This window comes from Rhodnius prolixus, unplaced genomic scaffold (genome assembly GCF_049639745.1).
Source record: "Rhodnius prolixus isolate KJV_2025 unplaced genomic scaffold, Rpr scaffold_1, whole genome shotgun sequence".
NCBI classification, from domain to species: Eukaryota; Metazoa; Arthropoda; class Insecta; order Hemiptera; family Reduviidae; genus Rhodnius; species Rhodnius prolixus.
This window is the reverse complement of record NW_027411581.1, coordinates 45,700,262-45,716,714: the sequence shown is the minus strand read 5'-3', so window position 1 is coordinate 45,716,714 and position 16,453 is coordinate 45,700,262. Positions and strand designations below refer to the sequence as shown.

The 16,453-nt window shown below is 32.2% G+C and overlaps 1 protein-coding gene across 3 annotated transcripts in view; it reads left to right on the top strand.

Annotated features, from left to right (window-relative positions):
• Window positions 1-16,453, top strand: part of LOC141460599 (uncharacterized) — a 47,784-nt gene that overhangs the window by 21,672 nt on the left and 9,659 nt on the right. The window contains exons 1-2 of one of the 3 annotated variants that reach the window (XM_074140770.1): window positions 15,160-15,840; window positions 16,010-16,119. The exons of the other annotated variants lie outside the window; for them this stretch is intronic. Coding sequence (XP_073996871.1) covers window positions 15,762-15,840; window positions 16,010-16,119 — 189 coding nt within the window. The 5' untranslated portion in view covers window positions 15,160-15,761. Of the gene's footprint in view, window positions 1-15,159; window positions 15,841-16,009; window positions 16,120-16,453 lie in introns of those variants that run through there. 3 annotated transcript variants of the gene reach the window in all.

The following is a 16,453-nucleotide window of genomic DNA, read 5'->3' as shown; positions in this document are numbered from 1 at the left end:
AATTATTGATGAAAAAGGCAGGAGAGGAGCTCCTAGTGTATCCTGTGAGTCACTAAGGTCAAATGAATGGCTCCTTACAATATGTCTTACTTATTTTGAAAGATACTCGTAGTCACGGCAGACGTTACATTACATGACGCCATTAATAAAGCCATGGCAAAACTTTATAGGGCAGCGAGGAGCCGAAAAGTTTAGAACTATTGGCTTAGTGTTAAAAAAATTAAGTAAATTTAAAATAATATAATGATTTTATTGAAGGAAATATCACTCAGATTCAAAAGACCTCATTAGAACTATTGTTCTCTGATACAGATCAAAGATTAGGCCTATGACTAGCCAATTGTTATGTCTAGATCAATTGAAATCTCTTGTTGACTTGTGGACAATCACAAAACAAATCAAAGAAACCAAGTTCTACTACTTTCAACACGGAGAATTGGCTACACTCGTAAATTAATTTGAAGTGCAGTGTTAGAACAGCACTTCAGAGCGAAGCTTCGTTCTAGCTTAGAAACTTGTGTAATGTTTCCTTAAAACTTGAATTATATATGAAGAATAAACTTAACTGTAATTAGTGTTAGTACAAAGTTTCAAATAAAAGTAAACTTTTTCTTAAAAAAACACAAAAAAAAAACGATGGAATTAAACAGCAATAATTTCTATTTTAATAAAAATATAATAATTAAAACTTCGAGAAATGCAATGAATTTTCTGAACACCAGTCCAATGGGAAGCTCGCCAGTTAGTTTCCCATGTAACGTTGGTTAACTCTATTCGTATAAAATACTACGTAAAACTTAATTTGATTGTTTTTTCAAATTTCCTTACAGAATTGATCAGAGAAGGCTGATAACATTTATTATCTTGTGCCTTTTTATCTGGAAAATGAATATTGCTTTACTAATTATTCGTGTCCAAAAATATTCTTCTCAGAAGCTTTTTAAAGCAAGAAATGTTTTTTGGGGCGTCAATATCTGAGCTCAAGAGCGCTCGGATCATTTAGCGCACTGCCGGCTTTCGAAGTATGACTTTCCGTTAAAGACAACAGTATCCATCAATTAGAAGATGTCTAGAAGAAGTTTCTAGGTAAATAAAATCTGAGGAAAGCGAACTGGACTCGTCCTCGAAACTTTAGCGAAATCCATTGCACAAAGCTTATCTCTTTCTTTCTAGCAAAAAGGTACTGTTTCTTTCCATAAAAATCCAATAATACAGTTAGCTGGGGGAGAAATAATGATGAAGCTGCATGTTTTTCTGGTTCACACGCGGCTGTTACCAGTAACCCTGGAGTTAGGGTCTTTACTTTACTTTTTTTTCCCCTGCACAAATCACAACACATGGCATGGTTAAATTCAGTTAGACGTAGCAGTTTACTTCTACATTTCTTTTCAGTTTTACTGGGTCCTAGGAAACTACTATTCGTTACTTTTAAAAGTCATACGTTTCACTCTTGCTGCACTAAGACAGTTTCGTGTTTCATCACACGTTGAGAAAGTTTGTATTTCCGTTTAAACGCCCATTGTTACTACAATTGTTTCTACAGAAATAGCTATTTTCGTTCACTGCCGATTGTTGCGTGTTCTGTTATTAATCTGATAAGCCACAGTTGTAAATTTTCTCTAAAAATTATAGATACAGTTGTGAATTTTTTGTTTATAGCTTACGTTCTTTTAGAAGCTATGTGGGAATACATCTTTAAATCGTATACTTGTTCAAACATAAACATTATAAGTTCAATCAAGGATAACAGTCTATTTTGCTTAAATTGCGCTTTCCTTATTTCTTATCACTAATCAGAAGAGCTCTAATTTTAATGAGTACTATTTTGACTCATTTAATAAAAAATGGACGGTATGGCAAAGAATATCTACAGCTAAACAGTTAATCAGCTTACTTTACAAAGCTCTTCATCCTTTATGTAAAACTTTTGCAGGTACAACGAGGGCCGTCTTTTGCGACTGTACCTGTTCCGTACGTTTTCTTTGTCCCATAATAAAAGCATCATAGGGCTTATCAGAATAAATCTTCTGAGAAAGAAATCGTGCCTCATGAGCTGGAAATCTGAAAGATCCTATCGGGCTCATTTTATTCGGGGGACTTGTGGTAAGCATTTCATGGTACCCAATGTCCCCTTGCTTCTTTCTCTCGTGGTCCAGAAACTATCTGTAATAACCTAATTATTTTGCATGTCGCGTACATCGATTATGCCCTTTATGAAATCGAACAATGAATTCTTGAGTTAAGGAGAATAGGATGGCCTCTGGTCACAAGAAGTGCATGAGGAATGTATAGGATATTACCATATCACTCCTCTTTTTTCTTTGCCTTTGAATAGTTAGATAATTGTTCTTTCAAAATAAATAATTTCTTATCATCATATTCATTAATCAATCATTTAACAAATATAGGACAAACTTGTGAATACAAAAATAATCCTCCACAAGACTGATCAGAAGTACAGGTCCCAGTAAAAGTCAATGAAACTGTTAAGAACATTTGAAAAAAGATTCTATGGCGATTATATGGACCAAAAAAAGAGCGATAAAGTTAGAGAAGAAGTTCTAATACGAAGTAATGGAGACCATAGATTCCTTGAAGCGGCTGAGAGTGTAGAAAGGCAATAACCAGCCAAATATTTTCTTTAATTAATACGCTTCAAATCCATACATAGCTCATTGGAACTTTAATTGCAAGAGTTTGACACACCACTGCACCTTCAAATAAAAAAATTGGGTGGAAACATTCAAGTATTGTCAACCTAGAAATGATTAAAATACTTTATTTTATTTATTTATTTTTTTGGACGCTGAATTTCTGGGTTCAAGATCAGTTTTTTGCCATAAATGAAGCATTAACACTGCTCGCTATTTTGTTCTGCACAGAATTGTCTTCAGCATGAGACTGATTTTTTACTTAATATGCTCCAATGTCAGAGTTGACAGTTTTACGTTATTTTTAATGGTATAGTTAATTTTCAACTTTCAAGTAGTTACGAACATATAGGTTAACAGTTTGTATGAACTTTTTGTAACAAACGTAGGTGTGGATGACCTTATTGTTGCCACATTAACGTAGAATATCCTAAGCAATACATTTAGTAATTTCTGGGTGTATGTTAAGTTGCAAGCCAAATCCACCTAGAACTGATCGGTTCTCCTCCATCTAGATGGTTTCTAGATGGAAATTTTCTTTCTACTTTAATCTTTATTTGTTTTGCCTACATTTGGTTAATGTATATAAATAAGGTAAAAAGTTCAGTTGGTATTATTGACATCTTTATAACATATACTACAAAATTCCTTGAGAGGAAACTATTGTAGTCACTTCTGCTGCGAATTTCGGCCCGTCTACACGATACCATAACAGTCATATTTGTATTTAACTCTTAAACTCTGACAACATTCACAAAAGGTCTGCACAGATTGATTGAAGTAAAATTGTAGCGTTACATATTCAAACTTTATCAAGCAATTCATTCGCTCAGTTCTCTCCATTTATCGTTACACTTTTTTACATTGCAATTGTAAAATTTGACACGCTATAGAATCACAATAGATTTTACAGATCGTTCTGGATTAGCTTTTTGGCCATGCCCTCTCGGTGATTAAAACTGTAATTTGAAAGCAATGATGATTCAGTCAATTTTTTAATACTTGATGCTATACTTGTAATGAAAGATGTACTTTCCCAGAAACATACGCAAGTGTGAATAAAACGTTTTGTTCAAATAACTAGATTTCATTTTAGAAAACATTAATTTAAATATAACTGATAAATAATTTCAAAATAATTGTAACAGCCGGCAAGTTACTAAGAATTCTCAAAGCAGTAGTTATTCAGTTTTATTTATTTTTTCACACTATAAAATAAATAACAATATTTTGACTATTTCAACACACTATGTTTCAACATACAATAAGTAAAACATTTAATTAGAGAAAGGAAGAAATATTGCTTAAAACCAGAGAGATTTAATTGGAACAAGTGTAGAGCAAACTTCATCAATCCACAAGATTTTTCTTCAAGACCACACTAGGTTCTTCAATAATTAAGAATTCAATCAGTCACGTGAAATTTTTGCCACAAATTTTCACTAATATTTATGGTAATTAAGGACTTTACATTGATTAATAGCATTTCTTAATTTAATGAACACTAATAACTCACATGTTGTAATTTTGAGTCATTCTCTGAGAAAAATAATCACAGTAGTTATCGTTTATGACCTCATTAAAGAATAATTTAAATCTATAGCTTTATTGTTTTCATTAATTATGATATCTTTTGCAGATTTAGATATTCCACTATTCCGTTTATATCTAATCCAGTTAATTTGATCCTTTTAAATAAGGAAGATTTAATAATAATAACTGTTCTCTAGTGACCTCTTTTATGGTATAAATTAAATACAAATATGAGATAAAATAACATTTTATACACTTTTGTAATGACGCGATCGCCTCACTTTCTTCACCTAGCGAGAGAAAGTAAATATGTATAAAATCATTTCTACAATTTGTCCTTTCTAATTCAGTGATTTTGGAACATCAGTAAAGAGTGGATTCATTAGGAAGGCACTAGCTATTTTGATTGCACTACTATTGCATTCTAGAGCTAGAAAAACTTCTCCCAAGTAGCAGTAAAAAAAAAAAGAATAAGCGACAAAAGATCACCTTGCCACATACAACTCTTGACTGTGAAAACCAAACCTGTTGTATCTGTGGTAATTTTCACCTTCATATCTGAATAGATCAATAATATTGCGTTTGATTCCTTTTTGATAGTAAGATGTGCAAATAATCTGCCCTGAAATATTCACTCTCGAAGTCTGCTTACTCGACTAAGTGGTACTAAATAATGATTCTTCAATGTAGTTGCCATTTTAACCACGCAGTAACTAATGCTGTAATAACTCTAACAATAACTTATAATTCAAATAACTAACTTATGTACGTAATGCTAGGCCTGGAACAGGAAGACTCCTGTAGATTCTGTTATAAGATGGTGAAAATTCCAAAGCACTAGCTTACTGCCTCGACGCAAGGTAGATTTGGATGTCTGGAAAAATACCAGAGGTTGGAGAAAGATATACTTAAGGAAAAAAAAAAATAAAAACACATCTAGAAATGTACAGATAGAATCTCTTGATATTTTTCATAATCTCTCACTTATTTCCTGAATCCATTGTTAACTGCAGTAATTAATCTGGAGTTGAACTTCAAGACCTCTCTCTCGTACGGAAATGGAATGAATAGAACCAGCATTCTATTATTTACGTACTTTTCCATTTCCATTGCTTTGAAAGTACTTTAAAAATATTGTATTCTTCGTAAAATACTTCCTTTAAAACTATTCGCTCCCAGATTCCTAGATAATTTATAAGCAATTTGATAATGCTTAATTTTAAATAGGTATAAGTTTGTTGTTTAATAATATGTGAGAATTTTCCAATTCCAAAAATTTACTTTAAGTAAGAGAAATTCAGTGAATTGCATACAAATTTCCTAGTTCAATAAAGTCACATACATTCTACATTGTGTGTTTAGTTAATGTGAGAGTTGGCTGGCCAAAATATACATGCCCGTTCTCATGGCCTAATCATGAAAATATTGTTATTGCTACTTCGAAATGTTTTTGTCAGCTCACCTAGATTCTTTTGCGAAATAGGCGTCAGATCCAAGAGAAGATTAGTTAGGAAGCAGAATTCTTAAGTCTATTGGTCAGTCTTCCAGACTGAGGCAAGCAGAGATCTGACGCACCTATTCGTAGGTCGCAAAGTTGCTGCTTAAGTTAAATTTTAATATAATAAAGCAGAGGTGTCAAACTCAATAAAAACACGGGCCATTTGGTGCAGCAGGCAAGATTCACGTGGGTCACATCAAAGTTGATTAGATAGGAATGATTCATTAAATCACATCCAAGAATGCTTTAAAAATCTAGACGAACTGGAAGCCAACTCAGTGTTTTTTCCTTGTATTTTACCATCCATTTTCTGAATGTAGGCTACCCTTTATGTTTATTTTAGCCCTGACCATTAAGGGTTAGTGACAGAGACGGAAAAAGTAGAAATATAGAAGAAGTTGAAGCCATTTCGGTGATTTTCCCTTGTATTTTACCATCCATTTTCCAAACGAAGACTACCCTTTATGTTAATTTCATCCCTGGCCATAAAAGTAGATGACAGAGATAGAAAAAGTAGAAATCTAGACAAGAGTTGTCAAACTCTTTGAAAAGATGAGCAATTAGGTGAAACAGGCAAGATTTCACGCAAACTTCCTTAAATTTGCAAACATGATTTGATTGATAAGATCCACAACATCACAATCTGGAATGCTCTTTTTAAGGTTTTCATTATTGGGATCAGTTTACATTACGTGACACGGAGAGCTTCTAAACGTCACCGGAACTAGTCATCGCGTTTATTCAGGCCCACTAGCCCCCAGGAGAAGGCACTGGGCCACGTGTATACTCTTCAGTAGTATGAAGGGTTAACGAGGGAATTGTGTGTACGGTATTGCCTCGATCTCCCATAAGCGCTATTTTCTTCATAACAATTTTTTTAGATTTTCACTTTATTTTAGAACATCGTGGGCCTTAAAAAATTACCTCGCATTGTTAGGTGAAATTTTAATCTCGTACTTGTTTAATCCAACACCAAATATAACCTTTGTATAACCTTTATTTGTTTTACTAATAATTAAAAACAAATTACAGTAACTAAAAGATAAACCTTAATTATTGTAATTACACCATGGACTCTTCTCCTGGCGTGATTTTATTTTTTGTATCAAATTCTAAAACGCTGTAAAATTCTCTATACAGAATAAAATTAAAGTTAAGTAAGATTTTTTAGAGTTATTGGCAAACTGTACTTTCTGGTCTCGATTCCGATATAAAAAACTAATTTGTTGGCAGCTTTCCAGTAGCACATCCAGTTAGTCACAACTCCAGTCTGAAATTGTGTAGTGCGAATGTTATATAAAGCGGCCGCGAAGAGAGAGGGGAGAGATTTAGATCATTTATGAGTACAATAAATACTTCGATTTTATAAAGATTACAGAAAATCGAAGCATCTAGAAACTATTGGGCAGACAGTCAATCTGTTCTTTACTGTGGTAGAAACAAGTACTGTACGGTATGAGGCTTGATTTGTTTTAAACTAGTGGAGTAGAACTAGTGCCAGTAAAATAAAGTGCAGATAATTAACCTTCTTCAATAATCTGAGATCCGAGTAATATTACGTACCAAGGCCTTACAATCTTAGAATGAACTCGTTGTTAGAAAATATAGATAGTTTTGTCTATCTGACTACATATGCTCAGTTTTATTTCACGATTTCTCCTTTATAGATCGATACAGTTTCCACTAGACTTATGGCGACAAAAGCACACTTTTAAACCGTTTTGTTCGTCTGCAATTCAGTATGGTGAATGAGATTCACATCTGAGATTGTCACCATGGAAATGAATTCAAGGTGAAACCTTTTCAGTGTTAATTGAAAGATTTTTCACTATTTCCTCATTTTATTTTTCTTATAAAAGGCAGATAAAAGAAAGTTAAGATATATCCTTTACTTATATATACAGTTTTTATTATTTTGAAATCAAGGACATTAAAATGAAATCCTAAACGGGAAGAACATCAAATATTAAGGCGGAGAAGTTCATTTGAATATTCCCAAGTCATTTAATTAGCACATTTATTATCAATAAAACTAGAGAAGAGAAGAGCTGTTTGCACCTGTTTATAGCAGCTCTTGGCTGATTTTTGCCACTACTCACCTCATCATCCTACACAAACGCACATCAAGGTGAACTTTCACGTGGCAAGCCACGAGGGAACCAGCTAACGGAGAAAGTAGACTGACAAAGAGTCGCACAACCTCTAAACACAGGTGACGCCCACTTTTATTTACCTGCGACCAAGCGTTAACTTTGGCAAACTGAAGTCACTGTTTTCCCGTATTAAGAAAGAACTTAATACGCATCTTTATTTTTAATTTCCTTGCTAAAATAAATGCATATGTATATTCAAAGATAATTATCACGTATTTGTCTAATTAAGTGAATTTCATCAAAGAAATTCTGTGTGTTGGATTTCATCACAAACATCTGACCTAAATCTAGTTTATATTTGAACACATTCAGTTCTAATTTATGTTTATGCGCAGAATATAAGATTTATATCAATTTTCTTTTTCATCTGCAAAATAATATGGGTGTTACGGATTCTGCTAATAATTCTCTCTTGAAGTTTATTTACAATTCCTAACTTTTATAACGTTTAATTTTGCTAGCTAATTGGGCAATCTTCCTTTATATAATTCCACTGCTCTCTACAAGAACATTTAAACGTATACAAAACTTTTTTATGAAAACAATAATTGTTTATAATTATTATAAACAGACTTTCGGTCCATGGTTATTAGTAAACATCCTAAAGGATTCTCACTTTTCACTGTATTTGGTCTGCCAAAATTGTTGAGTGAACCTAACAGCTTATTACCGCCAAAAGCGTCAATACCCTGCAGTTGTACATGAAGAAGGAGTAAACAGCTATTGTGGCAGTGGTACGCAAGAGCATTCTTGCCCTGGGAGATTATACTAGTGGACCAGTGATCCGTCACCTTTATCTGCCCTTTGGCACACCAGTTTATATCTTTTATTCCGTTTGGCACGCCAAAAAGTTTTCAGATTAATAAAGAACAAGCATTTTCAAAATATTTAGAGATTTATTTGTGCACTAATGTTGACATAGAATTTTGCTTCTTTACTAAAGCAGAGGTATTTAACCGTGCTTAGATTCCCTCCATCAACTGTTTTTTTATTTATCAGTAAAAAGAATACTCTAAATGCGTCTAAAACAGATCTGATGAATCTTAGACTCTCTTCCTACAGCAGGAGATCACCACACGCTGCACCAACATACGCTTCATCACCAGTGCTCCCCAAGATATTCTGAAGAAGACTTCACCAAATTAAAAGAAACTGGACGGATGCTAAATAAAATGCATTTCCCTTCAACACCAGATAACTACCTAGCCTCTCCAAGGGAATCCTAGGAAATAGCTGGCAGTTAAAAAAAAGCACTCCGTTCCTTAACACAACCCCTCTCCACAACGCACGCAGATGTACTGGCTCAGATATAGGAACTAGTCTCTTCAGGAATGTTTTGAAAGAAGGCAGTCAGCAGACTGGATTCACTATTCGTTACACCAACGAACCCTTCCCGCTAATTTCTGCCACTAGACTTTAATGCCATCCAAGATGGATGGTAATGACTAAAACATTTAGACCTAAAGTAGTAACAATTTATGAAATAAATTATAGCGTTTTCAATGTATGATATAAATCGTCTTCCCAAATGAGCAAGTTATAATTCTGAATATCAAGATCTTCTTGGACTTGGACGCCAATAATTTCTTTGCATGAATAACTTGTGAGTTGATTTTTTAGTATTATTGTTTGTGAAATTAAAGTTCAAAGAATTACGGCATCTGCATGGCGAGCGGCTCTGTTAAAGACTCTACTAATACGTATAATAGAACGGTGGCCATTGTCATCGATCAAGTGCTCTGACGTCAAATGACATACCCGTGACATGATATGTGACGTCGTCATGTGAAGTCTGGACAAAGAATTGCTACAAAATAGCCGCCACTACCTTTTTACAACACAATTGAAAAGAAATCTCTCTTTTGTCCGCCTTTTATTGTTAATGTTGTTATTATTATTATTAATATAAAGGTCTGGACATTAACACTACAGATTCTTTAGGAGTTCCTCATCAGTCACAATGGACAATCCTTCCCGCAGTGGAATAGTTAATTTTGGACTGACTATTCTGTTCACTTGTACAAAAGCCATTTTTAAACTTCAGAATTCATTAATTAACCGCCAAACAATATATTAAGTTATTTCAGATTGATAAATGAAACCTATTTCATAATGACGAACTTTAGATTTAAGAGAGAAAAAAAAAATAGGAAGAAATTGGCCAAAATGCAAAGGAATAAACTGGGTACCACTTAAAAGAAAGTAGGAAGGAAAGAGCTAAAAAACATGCATAAAATTTAAATAATGGGAAGTAACATAAAAATTCGTAAATTATTAATCAAGAGGGGCACTGAACTAGACGTTTACGAATGCACATTGTATGCCGACGATTAATAAGATTTCTTGTCGTCTTGATGGTACTTTGAAGAGGGATTGAGCCACACATTACTGTAGCAAAATTTGCAACATATGCTGGAAGTATTGGTATAAATAATGTGTAAATACTTCATATATTTATATATGTATCATTTATTTTAACCAGTATTTTTACGTTAAAAAGTAAATCGTAAGTAACCAAATAATCCACTAATTTTTAAGATTTTACCGGAAACTGCACAGAGACACCTACAATACTTATGTAAACAAAATGCTATTTGATATTAGAATAGCGAATAAGAATAAGTCTTTCACTCGCAACTATCAGATTACTGGCTAGATTCCTTGATGGGCATTGCTGTTCCCAAGATATTTTTAAAAAATGATCCTCATACCTGTTGCCTCTATTGGTCTCTAAATGCTTGGAATATGAGATCAAATTTAAGGTCTGGTAGCTTGTGATGAAGAATTTAGGTTGAACCCGTGTACCCCAATTGAATATTATTATCCATTTATTGTCTATTTTAATATTACCTATCACTTGCTTATTCACTAATGTTTGGGGAACTAGTTTTGGACTTACTTCTCCTGCTTCGCAACCATGCCAAATATTGGTTTCTTACACCAAATGTTGTGATGGAAGAAAATCCGTAACCAATCAGAAAAGAAAAAACATCGGGCTACTTAATTAGGGAATCCTGCAGTAACGCGGACCTAATTAAAGTTTCAATTATTATTATTCAATTATAAATTATTTATCTATTTTTAATAATATTGATGCCTCTAAAATAAATATAAAAAAGTATGTTAGACTTTTGAGAAATAGCACAAATTTCGTTAAATTACTTGTTATATGAAGTTCACACATTAGCGCAGGAAGACAATCTTTAAGAAAATGTAAACAAGATATTGCGCATGAATCATAAACAAAGATTTCTCTCAACGTCAATGGATACCACCATCAATTCAGGACTCGACCTAGTTTCTCTACACAGGTTCTTAAGTAGGCCTGTTGCATTTAATATTTATAGAATTTGGTTTTACTTTTTTGTGTGCATAGCTTTATAAGAATGTGAACTTTTAACTTAAAAATCTGGTTCCTCTTCAACCATTTTCAGCCGGATCCTTAAAACATTCAAGAAACAAAATAGAATAATTTATGTTTATTGTTATTATTTTTATTTATTTATAACAAAATGTAAGCGTGAAGATGAAAAATTATGAGTTTAACAGAAGAATCATTAAAATAGAAAAAAAAGTGTAAACTACCATACACCATCGGTTAGTCACTGGCCCTTAGATTTTCTTTCCCTACAAGTCTACGACAGCTCACTCAACAAAGATGTCTGTAATGATATTTCACAATGCTGAGGTCGGCGATGCTCGGAAATATGGATGCCAACATAATGAGTAATAGTAGTAATAATACGATATGGATATGTCCAAATGAGGGCTGACTTTTGCAAGTAGGCTTGCTGACATGCCTTCTTAGAAGTTATGATTCCGAATGCTTCACAATTTCCTGGTGGTTTCACAATCCGCTACTTAATTTTCAGTTATACGTTATTTCTTTCCTCTTTTGCAACTTCATAAACGGACTTCTCTATGAGCATCCTATTAGATTATTAAAATTCAGAGGTTATTAGTGAACTATGACATACAAGAAATAAAATTGTGTTAAAGGATTCTTTGAATTAATGTTGAACTAATTATTGCGAAGTTTGTCATTTTCTTGCGACTAAGAAGATTCCTAATTGATTGTTAACTAATAATAATTTTACAATTTTAAAACCTAACAGCTTGAGAGTAACTCTGAAAGTTTAGCCCACGCCTGGATTTAATAATGTTATTGTAGTAGCTGCTGGTTAATAAAAGCCAAAGGAATATATATGTATTCTTTTACTTTAGCAGATGTGAGAGATAAAGGTGGCGAAGAGGGCTGAGACCGCCATAAAGGAATATGGTTGGTTGCCTTATATATTAGTTGACTCTATTTTTAGTTCGTACTGCTGCCTTCTTCTCTCTAAACATGACTGCCGTTCAAACAAACCTCTCTCATAGTTAATGCAACCATTCAACCCAACAACTATCATAGAACAACTGTTGCAAAAACCATTTTTATTTACAGATTAACTGGTTTTATGTCCTTTTAAATTTTCTTAATCCTACAACTAATTTCCAATATATATAGATGTATATTCTGACTTATACTCTCTGCCTAATCGCTAAGTACATTTTAAGTTTAACTTTTAGTTTTATCCAGTTTTAGTTGTAACGTTGGCCCACAATATTTGAATCAGTATAACTTCTAATGAAAGAACGCAGATGGGTATACCCAATTTGAGAAATGAATTTAAATCATGGTTAATTTTATCTTCTGAAATGAGAGAGTACTAAAGCTCATATTAGATCAATCTTGACGAACTTCCTTCAAGAACAAACGTTCGAGAGGTCTTTCCTCTTTCCAGGCCTCTTTCCATTAAAGTAATCCACATTCAATCCACAACAAAATACATAGATTAGCTGCAGGATACTTTTTTCATGCTCTAGAAAAAGATGCTAGTTAATAAAATCATCCTTAACATTTGTAATTCTTGAGCTTTGTAAGAAATATTATAATGTAATGGTATTATATGATTTAAATCAACTAGTTTTAATTTTCAAGAGTGAAACTCCAAAATAAGAATAGTTAAATTTTTCTTGATTGTTCTCTGCATTAACTGTAAATTTAATAAGCTTTGTTATTTTGTTCATTAAAACTAACAACGTGTTAAGCTAATTTTTGTTGTAACGAACTTTATAGAATATAAAACTAAAATTAGTATGTTCAGTTATAGAAAGAATAACACTTGTGTACATATTGTCTACTTGTATAAGAATGCTATTTACAATTTGTATTCATTTAGTAACATATTGGTGTGTTCGTTTTTTTAATGTAATGTCTCTACTACATGCTCACACAACTATCATACTTGAATCGGTAATATTATTCTACTGGAATAACAGCTACTGGACTTGAGTTCTTCTTTTTGAATAATCAACAGTTTTCCTCTCAACTTAACACCTAATACATTAACTTTAAATAACATTTCCTTTGCTTAAATAAACTTGAATGTATTACGTAAATATTGTTGTTTTCGTTAATTTATTGATAATTCATTCAAATTTTGTTGATTTCGTTAATAAATTATTGAAGATTTTAGTTTTTTCAAATTGGATCGCAGAAAAATGATGTAAAGTAAAAAGCTGTAAAGCAACTTCAAATAAACATCCAACTTAGCCATCATGACACCCAGGTTAATGAAATAGAAGTCAACTTTATTAAAAACAATTTTCGCAATATTAAGAAATGTCCAAACTCCTAATTAAAATGTTGCTGATCGAAAAGTTTTGATAAAAACAAACGATAGGAGACCAGTGGAAGTGTGACTCACTTTAGTTTAGTTGGTAAAAGCTAACATTTTCCATAAAACCACTAGAAGAAGCTCAATCAAGAATCTCATAAGTTTAGACCATGCAAACAATTGGACAAGCTGGGTCAATTTTACTAATCTTATACTCTTTCCAAAATTCTTCTCTGCCCTCTTCTTGTAAAATTGACTAAATTTGTGTTCGATTCTCTGATTCTGTACCATGTCTTTCCAAATTTTAAGCATTTGTTAGGTCATAAGTACATATGTGTAACCTTCGCGTCGGAATAGCTCTTATATAATTTGAGCTTGCATCTAAAATGGTTTTGTAAGATGCTTAAATGAAATTTGATCCTAAGGAGCTTAGTTATTTCAACTGGTACTCTAAGTTGATTAAAATAACAAACTAAATAATTGTTTTTCGGGATAGAAGAAGTAAATAATTCTGGGTCACAACAAATATGTGTTGTTTATGTATAATCTAGTTTGCAAGTGAACTTTTAAGTTACATGTCTGAACTGTACTCATTTCTACAAAACATACATTCAGTTTATTCTGAAATGTAAAAGTATATCTTTTGAATTAGAGATTTTATTTATTTATTTTTCAAAAGCCAGTAATTAAAAGAATAAACTGATCTCAAAAATTGAATTACAAAGTTCTTTTTCATATTGAACTCTAATGACATAGACTTTACACAACTGACAGGTTTGTGTATTATGAAGAAAAAAAAGGCAATTACTCTCTAAAGAAGTGATTACCTCAGTAGTGAGATTTCCGTGTGAAATCGAATCCAGCAACCTTTGTTAAATTTATCAACCTAGGAGTACTCAGTAAAGAGAGAACCTATTCAGAGTCAGAGAGTGCACTGAAAAAAACTCTGGGCGCCAACAACCTCAGATGGTGACCCAAAACAATTATTTATCTGTTCAAGATAAAATATCATAAATAAAATCCAATACAAAATTAGATAAACTAAACAACTGAATAAAAATAGTGCATCTTCTGATAATATATTTTTATGTTATATTTTTTTGAGTTTTGAGAATAAATCTAATTTGAGGAAGGCGCCATCAGCAAGAAAAGTGTATACCTCAGAATTTACACTTAAAATTGTATTATGCACTATATATTATGACCCAAATTTATTTTGGAAAACCAACAAAAGTTTTCACTGAATTCATTATTTAGAAAAATGTACGACTCATCAGCAGATCCTTTGACTATAATAGTCCCAAAAATGAAAAGTTTGAATTTTTGTTTTACATCTTAAAACTGTAGAATGAATCTGATCCCATCTTACAACATTAAGAACTTACAAGACTTTCAAAGAATGCTATCCTCATTTTTTAAAGAAGTAATATAGGTGCTTCAAATTTTATTAGAAACCAAAAATAGCATACATCTTATCAGTAAACCTTTTAATTATTTGCGTTTTGATAAAATTCAAGAAAAATTTTGTTTGGAAAATTTACTTTCATTCTTCATCAAAAATTTGTTGACTCAACTAGTGGGCTTAATGATTCCAGGTTGGGATAATGAGTCCATTGATTGTGCGCCTACGTCTTTCTGCTCTACTTCTCTCACTGGCTGTCCAGTAATGGGCACCTTCTCAGCCAGAAGGTGGTTCCAATCAAAAACTAATAAAGCTGCACATTCAATGATAAAAAAAATGTACCCAATGATATAAGCTAAAAATTACTGTTATATCTGTTAAATTATAGACTTAAAGATATGTAGATATGTAACTTCATAATATGTAGAAAGACATGTGAAATCTTGATTTTGTTATTTTATTTTTAATTTAAGCCGCATCAATACCTAAGGTCATTGGCCTTTTCAGTGTTCTGAGTGAAATCATTGAAACTTTTTAGTGATCAAAATCAACTGCAAATACCTAATTTGAAAGCTTGAATATATCAGTGTATTTTCAATTAAAAAATGAAGCAGAATAATAAAAAATGAAGAATGTCGTACACAATTGCGTGAGAAAATCTATTTATTATCTTTAATACTAAGAGAACTTCCAAATTTAGTAGTTGTTTGTGAATAGTTTATTTTTTCAAAAATTTAATTTAAATAATTTGTTACAGGATTTTGTATTCAGCCAAAATCTTTTTTAGACTATTTTCTTGTAAGTGTATTTGATCTTTTAAAGTCTATCAATTACTATAAGTTGTGTTTTAGAAATTAACTAAAGATGTCGCCAACAAGAAGTATTGATATGCAGTCGGAAAGTTCGAAGACGGAGGGTTCAGTAAAGAGTGACCATGGCAAAAGTAAGCCTATTTTTGAAACATTAAAAACAAGACATGCACTTGCGCTCTACTACACTGATCTTTCTTGGCAAAAGTTGTAATAAAATTTGAAGAAAACACTACAATATATATTTTTTAAAACTTTATGTACTTTTAGGGAAATTATTTATTTTTTAAATAATACTTTTAGGAACAATGGTACTTGCCACAGAAGAAGAAAGACAGAAAGCACGAAATGATATTGAGAGAATTGTAAAGAAGGCGATGAAAACGAAGAAGGTCAAACCTAGAATTAAAAAGGTTTGAATTATTTGGACTCAATTTGCCAACTAAACTTTTCTTGAATAAATCTCAAGACGTTTTTTTGGAGATTAATTAATTAATGTTTTTAATCCGAATACAGTCTCTTAATGGAAAAATTGTAATGGTTGATCTAATTTTGTTATTTGAATTCTACAAACTTAATATTGTTTTAAAACCATGTTGATATTTTACTCGTAGTAATCAGTAATATTTACCCTTGTAGCACCGTACCCTTCATAGCCTCTTTCAGGTCTTTTATAGAAAAAAAAACAACCCTCACTGGCAGAGAAAGATCATAATCTGGTAACGTTTCCCCCTCAACACCCTCTGA